The 22,184-nt window shown below is 55.3% G+C and overlaps 1 protein-coding gene across 23 annotated transcripts in view; it reads left to right on the top strand.

Annotated features, from left to right (window-relative positions):
* RALGPS1 (Ral GEF with PH domain and SH3 binding motif 1) overlaps window positions 1–22,184 on the top strand; it is a 283,690-nt gene that overhangs the window by 238,359 nt on the left and 23,147 nt on the right. For 18 of the 23 annotated variants that reach the window (XR_004350480.1, XR_004350479.1, XM_032635807.1 and 15 more), the window contains 3 exons: window positions 2,446–2,513; window positions 20,236–20,362; window positions 21,659–21,816. Coding sequence is in view for 21 of the 23 variants with exons in the window: in XM_032635807.1 (XP_032491698.1) it covers window positions 2,446–2,513; window positions 20,236–20,362; window positions 21,659–21,816 (353 nt within the window). In the remaining 2 variants the exon portion in view is untranslated. Of the gene's footprint in view, window positions 1–2,445; window positions 2,514–4,361; window positions 5,042–10,457; window positions 12,207–20,235; window positions 20,363–21,658; window positions 21,817–22,184 lie in introns of those variants that run through there. The other 5 variants (XM_032635811.1, XM_032635818.1, XM_032635824.1 and 2 more) reach the window with 4 other exon arrangements.

The raw sequence follows: 22,184 nt of genomic DNA, 5'->3' as shown, positions 1-22,184 counted from the left end.
AACCAGAAAAAAGGAACTGAAATAAAACATAAGGAATTGCTGCTCTTCAAATAAATATTTCTCCACCACAAGAGATATTATTTCCTAAAAGGGCCTTCTAAGATTAACAAAAGAGGTCAGGAAAAACATGAAGAGGTTGGAGTGCCTAAGTTCCGTTTTAACTAGATTTCCATGGTGAGCAGAGTCCGTTGACTCTGATCATGAAAGATGAGATCATTAGCAAGCTCCCCCCTCCTTCACCTCCACTGCACCATCTTCCAAATCCTTGTGAGTTATCTTCTTATTTCTACGTCATCCAAGTTTATAACATACACATCATGTTCAGGAATCATAATTCCTACTATTTCGTGTTTTGAAACATTTTCAATTCTTACCACCTGTCACTTCTCCAGTCCTGGAGTCTTTATTTTAAATCAATCCCTTATTTAGCCGGGTTTCGTCATGAAGTAGGTTTTTCGAAAGTCCTACACTTTCGAAAGAGTCCTCCGGTCTCTTTCATGAAAACATTTGCATCTGACTTGCTGGACTCCTTTGCTTCCCTCCCTCAGGACACGCAGAGCTGCTTCACTGCCTGCTGGCACTGGATGCTGTTGTAGACAAATCTCACGCCAGTCTGTTTTTTCCCTCTTATAAGCAACTTGTTTTGTCTACCTGGTGGGTGAAGAATTCCTTGCGGTTCAAAAGCTTCACAAGAGGAATGCCTCGGAGTGGAGGGTTGTGTACCAGATTTCCCTGGAACAGGGATGCTCTTTATTCATTACAGAGGAATTCTTTTGGCTTCTATCTTTGACTACTTCTGTGCCATTTCTTGGCTTTTCTCTTTCCAGCGTTCCAGGAATCCATATGTTGGATGTTCTGCCTTCCAAATCCATCAGCTTCTTTCTAATGGCTATAATCTCCATCTTCTTCATCGACAGTCACTGGGATGGTCTGTTTCTACTCTGGTATTCCTCCGGTCCTGTCTTGTTTCAGTCCTTGATTTGTTTGTTCCCCTAGGTTTCCAGTCTCCCCTTTCATCTTACCCATTTGTGTTCTCATCTCATTTTTCGGGTTTTGTTTTATTCAGCCCGAGTTCTAAAGGACGTGGGGAATTTCCTCGTGTGCCTCGGGGCTGCCTTCTAGGCTGGGGAATCTGGACAATGCTCTCTTCTCTCCTCTTTCCCTTTTTCCTGAGAGGACACTTGTAGCGTTTGCCACGCCGTTTCTTTTCATCTTGCTTCCATGTGAGAGGCTCCATCTGGATATTCCACGGCTCTCATGAAGGGAGGCAACGTCTGACCCTGCTCCCCTGTGTGAGAGGGGCTGGTTTGCCTCCTGCTGTGCTGTGAGGCCCAAGGCTTCTCAGTCTCTGCCCTCTCGTGCAGCTGGCGGGGGGACGCAGGGCTCAGGCTCCATGGAGGCAGAGAGCAAGCGGTCTGTTTTATTACAGACAGCGGCTCTATCGAAAGGCCTACAACAGGGTTTCCTCCACCTAGTTTCGGGCTGTATCCCATTCCAGAAAAGGATACCCTCAGGTTTTGGATCATCCCCCGCCCCCCACCCCACCGCCATGGAGGCTTCGCTTCCATCAGAGTGTTCCCTACACTATCCACCTGGCCCATCCGTTTCTCTCCAGAACCTGCAGCCAGTCAGAAGAGGGAAAGGGAAGGCCTCCCGCTCAGACCCACCAAGAAGTCTCAGAGGGCAGGATAGGAGCCGCACCGTGTTAGGACTCTTGGTTACACTCCAGGAGCCACTTTTTCTTTTCTTGGCTACGAGTTTCTGAAGTTCATGGCTTCAGTTTATACCCCCTCCCTTGCTGAGTAGCAGCTGGTGAGTTCTTTTACTCCTGAGCCTTTATAGTTGTTTGTTCGTTTTGTTGGGTGAGGGAGAAGTCTGGCAGCCGGCTTCACTCTTGTCATTTTCACCCAGAAGTTCTTAATCCGTGCTTTTAAAAAATAGTAATAACCATTGCGTCAGGCCTCTCTGGGGGCATCGGAGAGAGAGTGCAGTCTAATGATTAAACGCCCTGGTTTGGGGTTTGGGGTCAGACAGCCCTGGTCCCCTGCTCAGCCACCTGTTAGCCCTGTGAATCCTGGGGAAGCTGCTTGACTTCGATGCTCCTCAGTTTCTTCCTCTACAAGATGGGGATGGTGTTCCTAGTTTATAGCGCTGTCTTGAGAATGAAGACTGTGCCATCTGTGCCCGGCAGATGATGGGCCATGATTACATTGTTTACTGTGTCTTCCTTAACCATTATCTTTTGGTCATGGAAATCCCCTGGGGACATTGGAAGGAAGTGGCTGTGATCTGGAGCCAACCTCAGAGTATTCCTGGGTTCTGTGACTTTAATAGCCCTTAACAGCAGTCCACCTTCTCAGTTCCAAGCGTGCACATGTTAGCTTCCGCTCCCCACCCCCTGACACACCAGAGCCCATCTAATCTTTTGAAAATCTTTGTTTTCAGACTGTCGCTCAGAATTGAGCCAGGAAGCAGCTCCCCGAGACTAGTCTCTTCCAAGGAAGATCTTGCAGGTATCGTAGCCACCTCAAGTGGGGGCAGACTCTCCAGTAACCCTAACGTGGCTGCCAGGGTTGGTCTTTCCTGTGGAGCCAAAGGCCAGAGTCCGGTTTGCAGGCTGGCAGACTCAGCGTCCCTGCTTACAGCCTGCCCAGGCTTCGGATCACATGGGGCCCCTCTGGGCTGGGGCTCCCTGGAAGAGCCTGAGACCTAAGACAGGCAAGGTCAGAACCCCAAGCCGGGAGCATGCACAGGATAGAGAAAACCCCAGCACCTTCTCCCAGTCATCTGGACCCTTGTCATCGGGCCTACCGCCAGGCTCGGGTTGACAAGCCCCGGAAGGGTGTGTGGGATGCCTGGGGTATTTCCCACCACACACAGACGGCTCGCCTTCCTCGGGCATCAGTTTTATTGACATATTGACAGTGTTCCCTAGAGATTAGGGGCCCAGGCTTTGACGTCAAATCCAAGCTATGCCGTTTCCAGCTTTGTCACTTTACCTCTCTGATCCTCACTGGCCTCATCCACAGGATGGAGGTGATACTAGCTCTCACTTTGCAGGGCTGTGCCACCTGGGCAGGGTCACGCTTTAAAGCCCTCTGCCCACGTGTGCACGCGGTGTTAGCTGCTTCAGAGTCATGTCTGTGAGTTTCCTTTTATCCGTATTCCAGCCAGCTCTCGTCACTGGGACTGAGCTCTGCTGCTGCCTGGGGAGGGACCAGATTGGGGGCGGGGGTCTGACGGTACTTCCTCCTCCTGGTTTGAGCTTGGGTGACACCAACTTGGGTTCTAGGCCACTGCAGTCTTGGACAAGCCACTTCATGCCCTCTGGGCCTCAGTTTCCTTACCTATAAGATGGGGATAATAAGTCGTCCATCCCAGAGTCTCTGGAACGTCAAAATTGAAATGATATTCAGAAGGCACGCAGTGTAGAGTCTGACAGGCAGTGAGTGTTTGGTGAGGGGGTGGCTGTCGCAGGCTGCTGTGCCTGGTGTCGTGCCACCCCCAGCCTGTCGATGTCTCGAGCCACTCTTTCTCCTTTCTGGAGCCAGGCCAGTGCAGCAGTGCTGCTGGCCCAGGACCGCAGAGCCGCAAGAGGTGGTGTGTGCCGCCTCCCACTAGCCCTCCCAAACAAGGCCTCTGCCCTGAGGGTTTTCTCTAGGCTCCTTACCTTTCCCAGCCTCTCCTGGCTCCATTGTGCAGGTTGGACCCTGTCCCTAGTCCCTCCTGGGGTGGTGGTGGGGTGTCCCACAGTAACTTAGCAGAGGGAGACTCTGGTTGATCCACACAGCCTTGGGAGTGCTGCTGTCCACACCTCAAGAGACAGTCAGAGTGCTGGCCTGAGCTTGATTCTCACCGTGTTCCATGAGCCTAATATGAAAATATCTTCTGCCGTCTCCTCCCACATCCACTGCCTTCCACACGTGGCAGATGACCCACCAGCAGACGTGACCAGAAGGGAAGCTCCTGGCACTGGTCTTTCTCTGCCTTCTCAGCTCTGACCCTGTTCTAGAACCTTCCCCCGCTCAGTCGGCCGTGTTCCTTCCGGACGCTCAGCTACACCTGACCTTGGGTAGGGGGTGGACGGGGGGCAGGGATTTCATCAGAGGGATGTAGGAAGTAGCAGTAGGATTCTAAAGCAATCATTTAGGGCCACAGAAGGAACAATAGGAAACTCTAACCACTCAAGACTATTTCTTCAGCAGAGAATGCCAGAATTCCGGAGCCGGAGAGTGGGCTCCAATACAAAGTGTTCTGCCCTTCGGAGTCTCCTCCAAATTAGTTTGAATAAGAGGCCTCTGCACCCTGTCTGGGTAATATACCTTGTCAGGATGACCACGTACATCTCTGGCCTTCCCCAGGTGCTCACAAGTGCCCACCGCCACACTTTCTACCCTCCAAACATGCTGGAAGATTCATCTCCCAGTGCCCCAGGTTGGAGACAGGAGCCAGACGCAGAAAACTAACACTGCTAGTTGGGGGTCTCCAGGACTGGACCACTCACTGAGCCCGGGGCCAGAAAGGAGGAGCTGCTTTCACTTTTGACCCCTGCCTATGATGGAAACCAGTACTGGAGCTGGGACCCAGCCGCCGGTCCAGCCTCCTCAAGGTTCACCTGGACTCTCCTTCCGTCCCATCCCCCATCACCTCCACCTGCTCCGTTGTGTATTAGCCATGTGAAACCAGAAGCCAGCAAGTTAGCTAACCTCAAGCATCAGTCAGAAAATCCTGGCAGGAAACAGAATTGCCCCCGGATGACTCACCGGAAGAAACTTAATGAAGGTGAAATGGCAGTAGGAATAAATACTTCACACAAAGGATAGCGAGGCCCCCAGCGCCTCTAGGCTGAAGGACCTGGTGGGGAAAAATGTTACCCACTCTGGCAAGCTCTGAGTCGCAGAGGACGGTCAGCTTGGCAGGAGCTGTGGTAGCGGAGGGTGAAGCAGGAAGGAGGGGGGAGAAAAAAATGCACTGACCTCTCTCTCCTCTGCCCTCCCACCCCATCTGCTGCCAGAGCCTCCCATCCATCGGCCAAACCCAATTGGAGGCCTGGGTGAGGGAGCCAAGAGATGCCTCTCGGGGGTCAGCCTCCCACAGGCACCAAGCAGGGCGAAGAATGCATCTGAAGGGTCAGACAGAACAGCCCACATACCCGCCAAGCCTCAGTTTCTCCATCTGTAAAGCGGGCATAATCATACCTCCCACAGTGAGCTGTGCAAATGTACTGAGGTCGCGTGTGTGTGAAACACTCATCGAGTGTAACTTTATTAGGATGACGGTACTATTGTCAGCATTAATGATTCTGCCTCTGTCACCTGAATCACTCCTCAGGTCTTAGCAAAACGTCATGGCCCCAGGGAAGCCTCTCCTCCACCCAGCCCCGCCCCCGCCCCCCAGGTCAGACCCCCTGTTACACTGTGGGCAAGGAGCACACCGTGGCCCTAACGCAGCCCACCCTGGTTTGTATCGGAGCACAGCCACACGCAGCCGTGGGCACGTTGGCGGCTTGCCCACTACGACAGCAGAGCTGAGGTTGGGACAGAGACCGCATGGCCTGCAAAGCCTAAAACATTCACTACCTGGCCTTTTCCAGAGTTTGCCCACCTTGCGTTATACCCTCTTGCAGCTTCTTTGTCCCTCTGTGTCTGCTTTCCCCACCAGCCCGGGGTTCCCAGAGCCCGGCACCTGGGGTGCTTGGTCTCTGGGCTCCTGGCAGGGCCCTGTGGGCACCTGGTTCCCGGGCTGCCTGCTGACTCCACGTTCCTCCCAGAAAAGTGCTGAGGCCGGCGTTTCCACACAGTGTGGCCGGCAGACCCCGGCGCCCAGGAGCGTCTGCACTGACTTTTCAAATCCCTGGCTCCAGCCTGGAAGCAGGATGTTAAGGTTTTCATTGATCACCAGAGGGCCCGGGCACGTCTGGAAGGCTTCAGACGCACTCAGTGGTCCCGGCTTCCCACCCTCAGACGACAGAGGGGACCCGCGGGGTCCCGTGGGGGGCGGGGCCAGAGGGCAGCTCCAGGGAGGCCTTCTGCGTCTGGCAATTAGACTGGGCTGCGTGGCAGGAGCCCGACCAGATCGGGGACAGGAATGTGCCTCTTGCAGGCCCAGGAATGGGAGGAACGCAGCCTCCCTCGGCTCCCTGGGGTGGGGGGCTGGGCCTACAGCTCTGGGCTCTTTCCAGCCAGCAGGCACCCCACACCTGCCGAGGAAAGGCCCCAAGAGGCATCTGTTTACCCGAGGCTTCACATGCCAGGGCCGGCTGTGAGCCAGGCCCCGGCGGAACCCGGCGAAGACCTGCCCTCCTGGGCTCCATTCACGCCTTAGTGGGGGAGGCAGGCATCAGAAGGCGTGAGGGGACAGGGGGCCACTCCGTCGCTGTGATGCCCCAGCGCCCCACTCTCCACCCCTGGGGAGCAGCTGTGCCAGCAGCTCTGCACCGACAGATGGACAGACTGTGAGAAGGGAAGTGGAGAAACCTTCTCAGTTTCTGGTCTGGGGAGAAAAAAGGCCAGGAATGCCACGTCTTCTATTCCCCGCCCCCCCATATGTAATGTTTAGTTTATATAAATGAACTAATATTTTCCTGGAGAGCAAAAATCATAAAGAACATTGACCCCAAGAGAGGGCAAGTGATGTTTGTGTGTGCCTTGGAACTGGTGAAGACATTTCCAGATCTTGGGAGCCCCACCTCCACGTGGCTGAACCAACTGACAGGTTTTCTCTGAAGATTCCTTGGCAGCAAAGCAAGTCCATGGAAAATCTCACCCTGGGCCGCAAGTTTCCTTCAGGACTGCTCTCCGACACACCTTTCCATCTTCCTTGTTCTATGGCCCAGCGGGTAAAAGCCCTGCTTTGGAGTCAGGCGGACCTGAGTGCAAGGGCTGGCTCCCGTACTTCCTAGCTCTGGGACCTTGGGCAATTGGCGTAGCCCCTCTGAGCCTCGGTTTTCTTACTGGTGAAATGGGAATAGGAATAAATACTTCACGTAGGCTTACTTCACAGGGCTGAGGCTGGGCCGGAAAAGCCCTTAGATAGGGCCTGGCACGCGCTTAGCACTCAGGAATGTTAGCTCCTGGCCCTCGGAGGCAGGCTCTGATGCTGACCGGATGGAGGGGCAGCGTGACACAGCCAGCAGAGCACTGGACAGGGGGCTGGAGTGCCCTCACCTCAGCTCCAGCTCACCACTCACCAGCCGCGCCAGGTACCACGGCCACGTAACCTGCCAGCCCAGGACCTAGCGGCACAAAGCGACCATTTTATTCTATGCATAGATTTGCAGGTCAGGAATCTGGACAGGAAACAGCCTGTCCAAATTCTGCTCCACGATATCTGGGGTCTCAGTTGGAAAGACTTGAAGGGTGAGAGGGACTTGATGCTGGGGGCTGGAACCATCTGGACATGCGTGGTGCTGGCTGGTTATCTGGGGCAGAACACGAACATACATGTGGCCTCCCGTGTGGCCTGGGCTCCCCTGCCGCGTGGCAGTCTCATAACTCTTGCATGGCATTGCTCCCCGAAAGCGGATGTCCTCAAAGCATCATGGCATCTGTGTGACCCACCTCAGAAGTCACATAGCCTTGCTTTTGCCACACCCTGTAGGTCAAGGCAGTCTACAAAGGCCTGCCAGGCCCTACCTCTCCACTTGGTTCATGGTAGGGAAACAGGGGTGCAAAGGTAATAATAGTAATCGTAATAGTAACGGCAGCTAACACGTACTGAGGGTATACTCTCTACCAGGCGCTGTTCTAAGCCCATCCCACGTGCTCACTTGGTGAGCCTCACACCTACCCTGTGAGGTGGGGGGGCATGTGTGTGCAGTATCATCCCCATCCTATAGGTGCAGATACTGGGGTGCACGCCCTCGCCCCCCATCTTATGCCTGGAGGAAGGGGCAGAGCCAGTTGCTGAGCCCAGGGGTCTGGACTGGTTGTCACCTGTACCCAACACGTGGAAGAAGCAGGATGCATGCACCTGAGGGCCCCAGAGCACTCTGGGCTCTGTCCCCATCTGTGCAGGGCAGGAAGCACCCTGCTTCTGGTGACAACCTTGGCACATCTGTAACTTTCCCACAGACACTTGGAGTCGCAGGCTGTCCCAACGTGGTCCTTAGAAGGCTGGTTCCATGTAAGAGTAGAACTCCAAACCTGCTTTGGCATTAACTCTCCTTCCCTCGCCCTAGCTGGGGCCTGACTACCTGTGATGAAAGAGCAGGGGTGTTGGCCGCTCTCCCTCCCTGGGCGTTTCTCCACCTTCCTCGGCTTGCTAACTGCAGGGTCTCCACCTTCCTCGGCTTGCTAACTGCAGGGTCTGGGTGCCAAGAACGGTGCGGGCACAGTGCCGACTCCAGATGCTTCTTCCTCTCATGGCACTTCCATGGGTTTTGCAGAGATTCCACCGGTCCCTTGGCCCAGGCAGATGCAGATTTATTCCAGGGGCCACTGCATGGCCCCTCAGTCTGTGCCCACCGCCAGCTTCTTGCTGCTTGGTATCCCCTCAAGCCTTCAGCTCCACGCCAGCTCTCCTCACAGGGACCACCTTGGTCCATGGGAGGCCGTACCTGTCCTGGTACTGATGGACCTGTGAGCACAGCTAACCCTAGTGTGGCCACCACTGTCCTCTGGCTGCAGCCATGTGGGCTCCAGGCCTGAGTGAGGCACTGGGAGTGCCCTGGGTTTCCCAGCTGCTGGGGGACATAGAGCAAGCTCCTCAAGTGGCCTGGAGACCCCTCACTGTGGTTGAGGAGAGTGAGAGAGCACTGCACGAGTGAGGGACGAGGACCACCCCCCCGACACCCTCTTATATTCTCAGAGTGGGTAGGGGCTCCTAATGAGGAGCTCAAGAGCCAGGGAGCCAGTTCACCCTGGAGTTCACACCTACTTGTCCCTGGAGTCTCCCATCTTAGTAGCCTGTTAGCGTCAAGGTCAAGCAGATGAGCCAAGACTTAAACCTGCTGCCTGCTGGGGTCTGGGGATCTGGGCCTCTGGCTCTGAGGAGAAAGCGTCTGGGCCTCACCGCAGTTGAAGGGTGATCAGATGCCATTTTTCAGAAGGAAATTAACTGGGGCAAACTGAGTGAGTGTGAGATAGAGCCTGGCTCACAGTAAGGACCTGTAAGAGCTACATGTATGAGAAACAAAGAACGCGTGTGAACGTAAAAGTCACCGGCTCCCAGGCTCCACCATGAAACCTGGCCAGAGGAGGCTTTCAACACAAACAGACTTTCTGTGCAGAGGGGCCCCCGGGCCCTGGAGGGCCGCTGGGCTCTGGCAGACCCAGGGAGGGCCCCAGCCTGAGAACAGGGCTCTCAGCCCATGCAGGAAAGAACCCAAAAGACACAGAACCCCTTGGAATCGGGCGAAAGTGGGCGCTGCACCCCAGACACTCGGGGCAGTGCTCGATGGCTCCAGATCGTGCCAGTTGTCATCCTGGTCTCCAGGGACGACGCGGAGGCTCGGAGCCTGAGCATACTGGACCACGGGCTCCCAGCTCAGCCCAGGCAGAGGCTGGACTGGAATGCAAGTCTTGTGATTCCAGATTGAGTCGTTTCCCTCCAACACAGCTGCCTCCCATTAATTTCGAATGTGTGAGACTTGGAGCACAGCCCCAAGAGCGGCGGCAGGGCTGCCAGGCTGCTTAAATCGGGCAGTGCTGACCCAGGACAGGGCCGCTCTGATGCCGCTGGAACCCGTGGGAACGAGGCTCCCTATCCCGGCCACGTGTCCTCCTCCGCAGAGCCGGCTTCTCTGCAGCCGTGGGCACGGCGCTGGGCCATTCGGCACACTTGACTGGCTCTCCGACTGCTCGCCCAGGCCTGCACTGGGCACTGGGGACACGGTCCCTTCCTCCTGGGGCTGGTGTCGGGCGGGGGCGGGGATGGACGGTCAGCGGGAGATCACACACAGATGGATGGATGGGTGCCGAGAAGGCCAGGCACAGGCCACACGTGCCCAGGAGGATGGGGTTGCCGCCCTCTTTGTGAGAACTCAGGGACCTGAATTCTGTGAAGCGCTGGGCCCTGCGTCTCAATGAAAGCCCTCGCCCATGTCTAATTTCACCCCTGAAGGTGGGAGAAGACCAGCAGTTCTTTCCCTCCCAAGAGAAATGTACAGGATGAACAGGAGGTCGTTTCTGGGGTGCTCTGGGCTTGTCTGCTGTGGTCCACGCTGATGGTTAGAAGAGGCCCCTGGCTCCTGGCAGGTTCCTGGTGCTGGCTGGCCGGCCAAGGCCGCCTCTGAGAGGAGGACATGACAGCTGAGACCAGGGGCTGCTGCAGTCAGAATCGTGCAACACTTCTGAGCCGTCTTCCTTTAGAATATGAACGAAGCACGAGATCACTTTGTGAATTTAAAATGATCATTTTCTCAAATATCTGTTCTGTTGATCCTGGTTTCACACATGTTCCTTCTTAGCCTTTCTCTTCTCCTCCCACAAACACTGGTTTCCCGCCTTCTGTCCCAGGCCTTCCCCCTTCCCACTGAACTTACAGCCTGGATGTCTTGCCCACTCCCGGGGCTCCACACACCCCTGTGCTGACAAGTCCCGCACACCTGTCCGCAGCTGCCATATCTCCCGAGCACCTCACCCATCTATCCAGTGGTCCGCGGACATCAATCCCAAACTGAGCTTCTCATCGGCCCCCCCAGCCTGCTCCCTCCTTGGTGAGTAGCACTAGCCTCCACTGATGGTTACCCCCGAATCCCCCTCATGCCACTCAGCTGGTCCACCTCCTAGACAGCCGTGGCTCCCATCTCTCCTTCCCAGCCTGTGGTCTTGACCAGAGTGAGATTTCTAGGGTGCAAATCTGAGCATATCACCCCCTCTCCTAAAAATCTGCACGCCTTCCCCTCATTGAGCTCTAGGCCCCTCTGGGCTCGCCCCCCCGCTGACACACACACACACACACACACACACACACACACACTCTCTCTCTCTCTCTCTCTCTCTCTCTCTCTCTCTCTTTCTCTCTCTCTCTCTCTCTCTCTCTCGCTACCCTCAGCTCTTCAGCCTGGCTGGCTCTCTGCAGTTTCTCGAGTAGGTCCTGTGTCTGTTGTCGTGGGCTCCTTCTGCCTGTACGGCTGCCCCTGCTGGAACTCCTGCGCCAGTCTGGAGGGCAGACCCTCCGGGTCCTCTCTGACCTTCCTGTGTTCTCAGGTGCCCTGATCATGGCTCCACTGCTCAGCAGCCCCTCGCCCGACCCTTCCGACCGCAGGTCCCACACCGTTGAGATGCCCACAGGGCGTGTGAGGCAGTGTTACTGTGAAGCTTGCATCAGATCCTGTGTACAGAACACTGAGCACAGCATCTGGAACCTTGTAGGTGCTCGATGAATGTCAGCCACCACCAACACCACCACCATTATGGTCGTGGTAGTTATTCAATTGATGTATTGAATAGTTCTTGCTATCACCGTATTTATTTATTATTTTCCTATCCAAGCATGTGTCTTTCCTGGGTGTAGTTATCTGGTTGCTTGTCTCTGCCCCCACTTGAGTGTAACTGCATGAAGGCAGAACATCAGCTCTAATTCAGAGTGGCCGTACCGCACCTGGCCCGGGGGTTGTTGAGGAAGGCGGGAGGCTGCTGTGTCATTTCCTCCTCACAGGCGACCTGCCAGGCCAGACCACTGCCCCCGTCTTTCAGATGCAGAATTCAGGCTCAGAGGTACGAGTGACTCGCCCAAGGTCACTCAGCTGGGAGGTGGCAGATACCAGTGGGAGCCCAGGCCTGTCTGCCTCTGGATTCCACGTTCTTTGCTGTCGCCATTCATCATCCTTAATCCTGTCCACTCCAAAGCCACTATTAGAGGGCCCTGTGCTCTTTTCTCTTCCAGTCAATGAGTGGTCTGTTGGGCAGCATGTCAGTTTCTTGAGAGAAATGTAATGAAAACCAGATTTCTTTCATGATATCTCGTTCCCCAGTGACTGTCAGTTCTCATATGTTCCAATAAAACTGCTAAAGAAACAGCCACTTAAAGATTATTCATGGAAAAATTTTGCAGAGGAAAAATAGAGCAATCTTCTGAGATAGTCAAGCCGCGTGGTCAGTTTTTCCAACTGTCCGTGCCATATCGGGCTGGGCAGTGGGGACCACACTCTGCTAAGCCAGGCCAGGGCCAGGCTCATTATCACCGCCCCCGCCCCGAGGACAGGGAGAAACAAACTTGCCAGCCACCCGCTCAGAACCGGTCCCAGAAGACACGTGACCCTGGTGCTGTCACGTGGTGCCCGCCCCCCACCCCAGGCCTTGGGGCAGGAACGTGAGGCCTTTCGGTAGCAGAGTGTTACTTAACGGTCAGAGAGGCCACCTCCATCCCTAGGTCCCAGCTGAATGGAAATTCTTCTGCTTCGGCGTCAAACCCGGGCTGTTGGTCCGCAATGCAGGGATGGGAGTGTCTGAGACCCAGGGCGGTCTGAGCAGCCTCAGCGTGGAGCCTGGGCCTAGGGAGATCACAGCCTCTTCTGCTTGCGCCCACCCCTCACCCCCCAACCCTTCCCTCAGCTGGCTGGAGGGGCATCTGAGGCCAGGCATGCGTCCCGTCCAAAGCAGGGAGAAGAGGGGGGCGGATCTGGGCCTCGGCCTGGAGGGAGAGTCAGGAGCTGAGTGGAAGAAACCAAGGGCGAGTCTGGAGGCTTGGGAGAGCCAGAACTGGGGGTCAGAGCCAGGATGCAGGAACCACCAGAGACAGGTGGGGAAGGGAGTGGATCAGGAGTAAGCAGAGGCTGAGGAAGTTCCCAGAAGAGCCTCAGAGCGTATGGTTCTTGCTGCACACACGGCTGGTTAAAGGAGCAAACCCAGCACGCCTCTGCCACGTGACCTGGTGTGCCTCCGACACGAGGACCCGAGCATAGTCGAAGTATCAACCGTACAGGAGTCATCGAATTCAGACACTGAAGTGTTTACACAAGCCTGGCGCACAGTCGCTGCACGACAGGTGCCAGCCTCCTTCGCCTTCCCTCCTCGGGGGTAGCAATTGGACCTTATCCATCACACGTTGCCTTCAGGAAGTGCCTCCTGCTTATCAGATCACCTCAAGTGTGTCACCGTGTTCCTCCTTCCTCAGGTTTCCACTAATGCCTGACCTTTGAACTGCTAGAGCTCCTCCCCCGCCACGTGGACCCCACTCGCCACGACCGGCACAGTGGTGTAGCCCTGGGCCCAGGTCCTGCGCGTGGTAGATATAGAAGCCTTGGCTCTCTCACCTGCAAATCGGCCCTCCTCGGAGGACCCGCCCACAGCACGGGGCCCGGCCCTTAGCATTCAGTTATCACCATTCTTAATACTACGACACCACCAGTTCAAACCACGAGGAGGAGCCAGGCGATCTGACCTTTATCATAATTTCTGAACCTGGGGTGGGAGCCAGAGTGACTCAGGCGATGAGACTGTAATCCCACTTACATGCAGCTGACAAACAAGGCGCGTTCCACCCTCCGCACGGATACAGTTATTGAGCAATGTGTGCAAAACAGAGAAAGAGCCGGATGCTCCCATGCTTGCCTTTCCTCCCTGCGGCAGCTACACGAGATGTCTCACCTGGGACAGAACTTGTTTTCATTCCATCGCTTTGAGCAGAAGTTCTTCACCGGGTGCCCGTCAGAATCACCTGGAGATCAGCGCCCCCAAACCTCCCCTAGGCCAGCAGAATCAGACCCTCCTGGAATGGGCCCAAGAAACCCCATTTCTCACACACCCTCCAGATGCTTCTGATACAAACATGCCCTGGTTAAGAATGACAACCTCGAAGAAGCTGATGGCGGCGTGGAACCCCTCACAGGAAAATGCTTAGCCACAGTCCTCGCTGGCTCCCATGGACCCTCCCAGGGTTGGTGAAGTCCAGGCCACGACTCTCTGACTTCATTATTATGGGTTGGTCTGTCAGAGCCCCGTTCTTGAGACGCCATATGCAGGATGGAATTGGTGGTACCTCAGACAGCACCCCCTCTTGTTACCGAATTACGTCGTGTGGACCCTGCTCGAGCCTTAGCCTGAGCTCTCTGTCTCTGCAGAGGAGGGTTATTTTTTCCATTTGGGTCCCAATGGGCAAATGACGAAACAGAAGCTGAGATCAACACAGCACAAGCTTTATTCAGTGGCCAAAGAATGGAGAAGCAGGAACTAAATTCACAGATCAATTAATTTTAAAGAGTAAAGGCAAAGGGAGGAGGAGTGAGGCTAATGATGGGGAGACGGATGCATTAGTCTGCTGGGGAAGGGACGGGGCTGTTTCGAGGGAGTGGGGTGCCACCCCCTTTTTATCCTTCTTTGGTCCTTAATGTCCAGTCTCGGCCACCAGTAGATGTATCATTTAATGTGCTAATGTAGTCAGATCAACATATAATGAGACTCAGGGTCTGTTGGAAGTCAGCTTCGTGCCATCTTGGTCCCAGCTGGTTCCATGTGTTTTTTTTCTTTGTGTGTGTGTGTGTGTGTGTGTGTGTGTGTGTGTGTGTGTGTGTGTGTGTGTGTATAGCTTCCTTTATCATCTCTGGACCCTTTAACTTAAAGATTTATGTTCACTGCTGCTAGAATTGGGGCTGTTGGCAAGTTTTGAGCAAGGACACTCCTGCTAACAGAGGAGGTTGATGGGTTTTGAGCAAAGACCTGGAGCTGCTTTGGCAGCACCCTCTCCTGCCACCTGGCCGAGAGGCGGCGTGATGTGGTGGGGCCTCCTCGAGGAGGTTCTTTGGGCTGCAAACAACAGAGGCAGACTCTGGCTGGGAGGGCTGAGCAGCCAGGCCAGGGAAGGTCAGGGGCTACTGGGACTCCCTTCCACCTCGCTTTTTGCCTTAACCGTGAGCCTCTCTCACCGTAGACCCACCCGCCTGCTCCACAGGCAGGGAAACATGGCCATCGACCGTATCTAGGTTTTATTTCTCATCCCAAAGAGAGATTGTCCTCAGACATGTTCCTGGCCCAAATCTGAAAATCCTGGGGAAGGTGTCTCCCCCAAGCTGAGGTCAGGGGCAGGACCACAGTGGCGCTGGTCTGGGGTTGGCTCCCCTGTGACCCCCATCGGGGGAGGGGCGATTTCTGGCAAAGGTGCTGGGCAGGTGGTCCCAGGTGCCCCCTCTGTGTATTCACAAGGCCTAGACTTGAACCGGATTCCACGACAACCAGCCCCCTGTCCTCGAGGCTTAACCTCCTGAGCTTCTGCTTCCCCATTTGTGCACCAAGGCTAATAACAGGCCTCAGGGGGTGTTGTGTGGGTTAAATGTGAAGGCACTGCAGGGCTGTGGCAGACACAGATGACACTCAAATGGGGTGATCGGAGGAGAGTGTCAGAACGAGGGTGTCGGGAAGCCCAAGGCACAGCCCAGCACCCCCGGCTAGAAACAGTGGGGCACTGTAACCGCCCCTAGGCCTGCAAGGGTGCAGGGAAGCAGCGGTTACCAAAACCAGAGCAGAGGGGGCCTGGAGACCGCACCTCTCAGGGGTGACCACAGGAGAGAGCTGCAGGAAGCGGTGCCCTAGCCTCGCTGTCCTCCCTTCCCCTGTCTCTGGCCCGGGCTCCCCATCATTCTGAGCTGACCAGGAGCCAGACGGAAGGGAGCCCACTGACCTAGGCCCCGTAGTGCAGCCCCCGGTTCATGGCACAGGGTTGAGAAGGACGGATCTGGAGTCCAACACAGCCCCTTAGCACGATGCCTGGCACAGAAGGGGTGTCCACTCATTTTTCAAGTATGCTCATTTTAAATGACGAAACATTTATACATAGAGAATACCCACTGTACCTCCCACCTATGTTTAACAGAAGTTAACATTTTGCCATACTTTCTTTATATTTTCTTAATTAATTACAGATAGAGCAGAAGTCCCTCTCACCCCATCCTTTCCCTTTCTTCCCTATGGAGGTGTCTACTGTTCTGATACAGTTTGTGTTATCCTGTGTAAATTTTTGTGTTTTACTACAGGTATACCTATATACAAACATATATACCATTTTCGGGTATGTTTTTAAAATTTTACATAAATGGCAGCATGCCATCCACATAAACATTCTTTTGCAACTTGCTCTTCCAACTTAGCATATGCTTCTGTGATTTTATCCGTACTGATACCTGTGGATCCAGTTTCTTCATTTTTTCCTGCTCTGTAGAATTTGTTGAATGAATAGACCACAGCTCACTTATCCATTTCCCTACCGAGGGGCATGCAGGCTGTTTCCACATTGAACATCATTGTAAACGTGTCCCCTTGTGCACTATGCAAGAGTTTCCTGAGGGCAGACACCCAGAATTGGAATCCCAGGGTCACGGTGATGCCATGAAGGCATGGCATCTTCACCTTTACCCAGCATTGCTAATTGCTTTCCAAGTATTTGACACTCAAATGAGCCCCAAACTAGCATTCCTGTCTCTCCACACCTAGCCAACACTTGATATTGTCACGCTAATTATTCTTTTACAGTCTAATGAGGTGAAAATGTACCTCATTTTTTTTACTGTAATTTGCATTCCCATTATTACCAGTGAGGTTAAGGCATCTTTCCCTATAGTTATTGGTCATTGGGGTCATTTCCTCTTTTGTGAATTTCCCCGTTTGTCTCCCTTGCCAGTTTTCTGGGGGTGTGGGTTTTTCTCTTTCTTACTGGTATTTGAAGTTCTCTATAAATCTGAACATGAACCCTTTGCTGGTGATGTGGGTGACATATACCTTCTCCCAGACTACAACTTGCCTTTTAACATTGCTTTTGCTGTCTTTTATTTATTTGTTTGTTTGTTTGGGTGCAGAAATGTTTAATTTTAAATGTAGTCAAATTTATTCATTTCTTTTCCTTTAGGGTTTATGCCTTTTGTTTCTTTCCTTTCCCCAAGGTCATAAGGATTGTCTGTTTTTTTCCCAGTAGTTTTGCATTTTTGCTTTTCACATTTATGGCATTAATCCACTTGTATAATATAAGGTAGGAGGACTCTAATTTCATCTTTTTCCACGTGGAACCCAGTGGTTCTAGCCCCACGTACTGAAAGAGCCTCCCTACCCTGTGAATTGTAATGCCGCCACCACCATGAAGCAAGTCCAGGTTTTCACTTCTGATTCACTGAACAGTTCTCTGCCCATGCCCCAACTCCAGACTGTTTGAATTACTGTTGTTTTGTGTTCGGGTCTGATACCGGGTAGGGCAAGTCCTGTACTATTCTTCTTAGGATTTGTCTTGGCTACTTTGTCCCTTTATTCTTCCATCAGGATTGTAAGATCAGCTGAAATGACCAGGTATGGCAGGGATAGAGCACCATGCCTCTGACAGTTTCAAGCAAGGAAATGACATGGTCAGCTTTCCATTTATCAAACACTCATGAATCTGTATGGTGGTTGGATTTGAGAAGATTAGACCGGTTGCAGGAAGAAGATAAAGTGTGGGGACCCAGACCAGTCGGTGACAAGAGAGATGGGCAGGGAGGGGTTGTACAAAACCTAGGGGCCTTGGCGATCGTGTACAGCAAGTGAGAAGAGCAAAGCCAGTCACCGTCTGGAAGAAGCCAAGACGACCCCTCCTTCCAGGCCAGGTGACTGAGTGGCCAGCAGGGCCTCCAACCAAGGCTGGAAATACAGGAGGAGGGTCCAGGTTCAACCCTGGCTGAACTTGTGGTATCTTAAGGAAGTTCAGATGGAGATGTGATGCCAACGGGTGAATATGTAGGTCTCAGGCTCAGAAAAGAGGAAGGCAGTAGAGACTTGCGTCATCAGCCGATCTGCTGAGTTAAAATCAAATCAAAACCAGGAGCCGAAGAGGGAGGCCTGTGTAGACAACACCAGCTGCTGGAGGATAAGGAGCCCGTGGAGGAGGCAGACTGACGGCAATTGAAGAGGCACAGGGAGAAGCAGGAGCGCGTGACGTCACAGACGCCCAGGAAGTAGAGCCTTGCGACGAGCGATCGCTAGCGTCAGACACCAAGGGTGCCGGTGAGGAGGCCGATGAGCGTTCAACGATTAGGCCAAAAGGAGGTCAGTGGGAATGTCATCAGGAATGAAAACCAGGTTCAGCGACTTGAGGAGGGAGCGAGGGGGCGACAACGGAGTAAGGAGGAGCAGGCCTCTGTCTGAGGAAGCGTGGCTGGCCGGGAGGGGAGCCGGGGCCGAGAGGAGAGCCGGGGCCGGGAGGAGAGCCGGGGCCGGGAGGAGAGCCGGGGCCGCGAGACCGTTTCACGGATGAGAGACTAGAGTGTGTGCACAGGCTGGGGAAGCGGCCTGAGTGGCGAGAAGGGGAAAGTTGGGGGGAGGGTGACTTCTCAGAGGGAACAGTAGGGCTGGGAGGTGGTCCCGGCTCCCCAGGCCTGGCAGGTAGGCTGGCGTGGACGGAGGTGCACGTGGCAATTGCAGAGCCAGACGCGAAGAAGATCAAACTTGACAAGCACAGTTTTCTCATGGCAGGAGAGTGGCATCCTTTGGAGGGGAGGGGGTCTAAGAGTCGTGCAGGGGGCTGAAGGAGGGAGGAGACTCCTGGGGAATAGCTGTTGAACGCAATAGCCGAGACCTAGTAAGGGTGTGGCGGCGGGAGCTTGGGGAAGGGAAGGAGAAGGTGGGGGTGGGGGTGCGGCGTGGAGGGGGTGCAGGGAGCGGGATGGCAGCTGGAAGCAGGAATTCAGAGCTTAAGATGATGTGAGCTCCTTGCCTTGTGAACCCTCCGAAGTGCCAGAGGGTAGCTAGACTTCCCGCAGTGGACAGGCTGGGGACAGGGGTCATTGTTTTGGACACTAAAATAAGAATGAACCAAGCATGCTGGAGGACATGGGAACCCTTAGGTCACTTGTGGATCTGCAGCATCTTGTGGCGGAGGATCTGGAGTCCTGGATGGACCTCGGGCCTCATAGGCCCTCCAGGACGTTCCCCAGCACAGCCAGGCAGCAGCCCCTTGGTTTGCAGGGTGTTTGATGTGCTCCGCAGGAAGTGGCCCAGCCCCTTTGTGGAAACCCTGGCCCCCACTTCTGGTGTCTGGCCCAGGTAGCTAAGGCTAAGTTGGCATCTGGGGTCATGTCCCTTTGAGACAGGCTGGGACCTGGGAACTGCGGGCATGGGCAGTTGGGGCAAATTATGAACAATAAGATACAAAAAGGCCAAAACCCAACTGCCACTTCTGAGCAGGGTACTACACGTGATCCCTGCACACAGCACCCTCAAGGGGTGGGCACACCACCTAAGCCACCCCTCCAGCCTGACCCACCCATCCACCCCTGACCTGACCCCACGAAAGGAACCAGCTCGCCCCCCTTCAGGGAGTGGGCAAGGGAACCTGTTACTTGTTTTCGCCCCCCTGTGAGCACGAGTCCTAATAAAGCCTTGCCTGAATTCCTCGTCTGACCTCTTAGCAGTTCCTGATGATTAGAGTCCAAGAACCCGTCTTCGTAACACCTTAAACACCTCCCTTCCCAAGCCACAGAAACGAAAGAGTACCACAGTGGTCCAGACCACACCCCACAAAATATAGCTGTGGACATGGCCAGCATGAAGGATTCTGCCTCCGTCTCTGCATGTGCGGCTCAGTGGGGTTTGTGGCCCCAACCCCCTGGCTCTGATGACCTCCTGTTGGCCCCATGACTGGGGCTGAGGAGGACAAGGTAATACTATCATAATAAAACCAGAGTGAACGCTAACTCTGTGTGAGTGAACTGCCCACATTACTACATGACCCCTCCCAGCCACCTGCCAGGTGAGTGAATTATTCCCACCTTTCAGATGAGGAAACTGAGGCTCTGGGAGTAAGTAACCCATCCAATAGCTGAGAGGCCAGGGGTCTGAACCCCTGCCCACGTAGCTGTGCTTCCTCTCATTAAATCCGCTGCTCCCCAATAAGCCCTCCACACATCCCTTTTTGTCGGATGTGTGGTTGAGGACAGAAAGTGGCCGTGGAAGGGCACAGGGTAAGGGCCCTGGACCTGGACTCAGAAGTCACGCTGTTAGGGCTCAGTTCTGCCACCCGAAGAGTCTCACCGCAGGGAAATAGGCCGGATGCTGACCCCCGCGTCCAACCCCACGTCTGTCCACGGCACTCTCCCCCGTATGAGCAGCAGGGCTGCCCGGTCAGGGGGCCACCACGCAGAGCAGGACACTGGCCCTCCTGACGGTCGGTTGTCAGCCTGGAAGCAGGGAGGGAGGGGTCAGGGTCTCGCGAGTGGAAGCCCACGGGACGTGGGAGAACCTTGCCCCCCATGACAGCCGGGCCAGGTGCCTTCCCCCAAACCCGGCCCCCCTCCCCTGAGCCTCCACAGCGCCACCATCACTCTCTCTGCTCTGTTCACAGCCCCCACCGGTGGCTCCAGTTCTGCGAGGTTCAGCCGGCGGCCCACCTGTCCTGACGCATCTGTGGCTGGCAGCCTCCCCACGCCCCCAGTTCCGAGACACAGGAAGAGTCACAGCCTGGGCAACAAGTGGGTGACTGAGCGAGCACCCCCTGCTCCCCGGGTCTAGACTGGGCTGAGCGAGGGGCATGGGCTGAAGGGCTGCTGGGAATGCCGGCCCACCGGGCCCTCCCCTGCCTGTCTGGGAGTCACTGACGGGCACTCTCGGCGCCCCGGGCTGGTGCCCTCTCCTCAGGCCTGGCACGCGCTCAGGAAGAGTGGGGGCGTCTGCGAACTGGTGACTGGGTTTCACGGGCTCGGCAGCCAAGGGACGAAGTGTGCGGGGAAGGGCAGGGAAACAGTGGAGGGATTCCAGGAGCTTTGCCCAAGCTCGGTTAGTGCCTCCTTGTGGAAAACCCTAGAGTCCAGTGGACACCATGACTGTCATCCAGGGAGCACTAGGTGTCTCGTGGTGCTTGGGTACTGGGGCTTAGAGTCTCTGCTTGCGAATTGTTGCAGAAAGCCTGCAGAGCAGTGAGCCTGCTGCTGGTTCACCCAGCTGTGTGGGGCTGACAGCTGGGGGACATGCATGGTCCTCAGCGTGGCCAGGGCAGCCATGCCCATGTCCCCAGGGTGTCGGGCACAGAATCCTGAGCAGTTGGGTCCCTTCCTCCCTTCCCTCCCCCCTTCCCTCCTCCCCCCTTCCCTCCTCCCTCCCTTCCTTCCTTCCTTCCTTCCATCCTTCCTTCCTTCCTTCCTTCCACCATTAAGACACAAGCCTCAACCAGCCCAGACCAGTCCTGGAGTCACTCACAGGCTGGAGGAGAAAGGGTTGCTCTCCAAGTGTTTGGGGCTTGCTCTGTGCTAGATGCTCTGCTACATGCCTGTCCAGCATTCTCTCACTGAGCCCCTGTGAGAGGCCTCCAAGCTAGGCGCTATATGATACACATTGTAAGAACGAGGCTGGTGAGGTTTGACAGGTGAAGTACCTTGCAGTGGAGTAAGGCTGGAGTGAGGATTTGGACCAGGTTTGTGCCTCCAGAACCAGATGTGCTGACCGCAGGGTCACACTGTCCCTTCGCTTGTGTGGCTCCATGGCTCACCAGCACCATCCGCTCACTTGAGCCTCACAGTCATCCTGGGAGACAGGCAGGGCAAGTATCGTAAGGCCCCATTTGACAGATGGAGAAACTGAGGCTCAGAAGAAGGATGTGACTTGCCCAAGGTCACACGGGGAGATAGGGCAGAGCCTGGACTTAGACCACAGTTCTGGGTGGAGGTCTTTCTCCTGCAGCTGCGCCGTCTGCTCTGGACGCCAGGGCAGGTGTAACCACTGTCACTCCCTAGATAAGGAGCTTTGCCTCTTTCTTCCTTTCCATTTTCCAGTATGATGTGTCAGTTGAGTGTAGTTGAGAGTAAAAGTGCGACATTCCCATCGGAGAAAGCGAGGCACCTGCTGGACGACAGCGTCCTGGAGTCGCGCAGCCCCCGCAGGGGCCTCGCCCTCGCCTCCTCCTCTGCCGTCACCAATGGACTCGCCCTCGGTAAGCGTCTCCGGCCTGCACACCACAGCGGGTGGGCCACAGCCCGGCGTGTGTCTGTCTCTGTCACCGTGCAGTGCCTGGTGGCCCCTCACCCCCTGCAGAGGGGGCTCCCCACAGGCGTCACCAGAGCTAGGGAGGCCTTTGCTTCCTGGCCTCCGAGGCTTCACGAAATGCCCTGGGTTTGTCCTCATCCTGCTGGTGGCCCTGAGAGTGGCAGGCAGGCTGGACAAGGACCTGAGACCCGCCATCCTTGGCCGGCAACTGCCAAAGCCTGGTCGCTGCCCCCGCGGGGCTCCATCCCTTGGGAGCCGTGGCCCCCGCACGTAGGGCAGAGGAGGAGGTGCTGCCCAGGGACGGCAGCGGGGCGG

Source organism: Phocoena sinus, chromosome 6 (assembly GCF_008692025.1).
Source record: "Phocoena sinus isolate mPhoSin1 chromosome 6, mPhoSin1.pri, whole genome shotgun sequence".
NCBI classification, from domain to species: Eukaryota; Metazoa; Chordata; class Mammalia; order Artiodactyla; family Phocoenidae; genus Phocoena; species Phocoena sinus.
The sequence above is the reverse complement of the archived record's forward strand: the minus strand, read 5'-3'. Positions and strand labels throughout refer to the sequence as shown.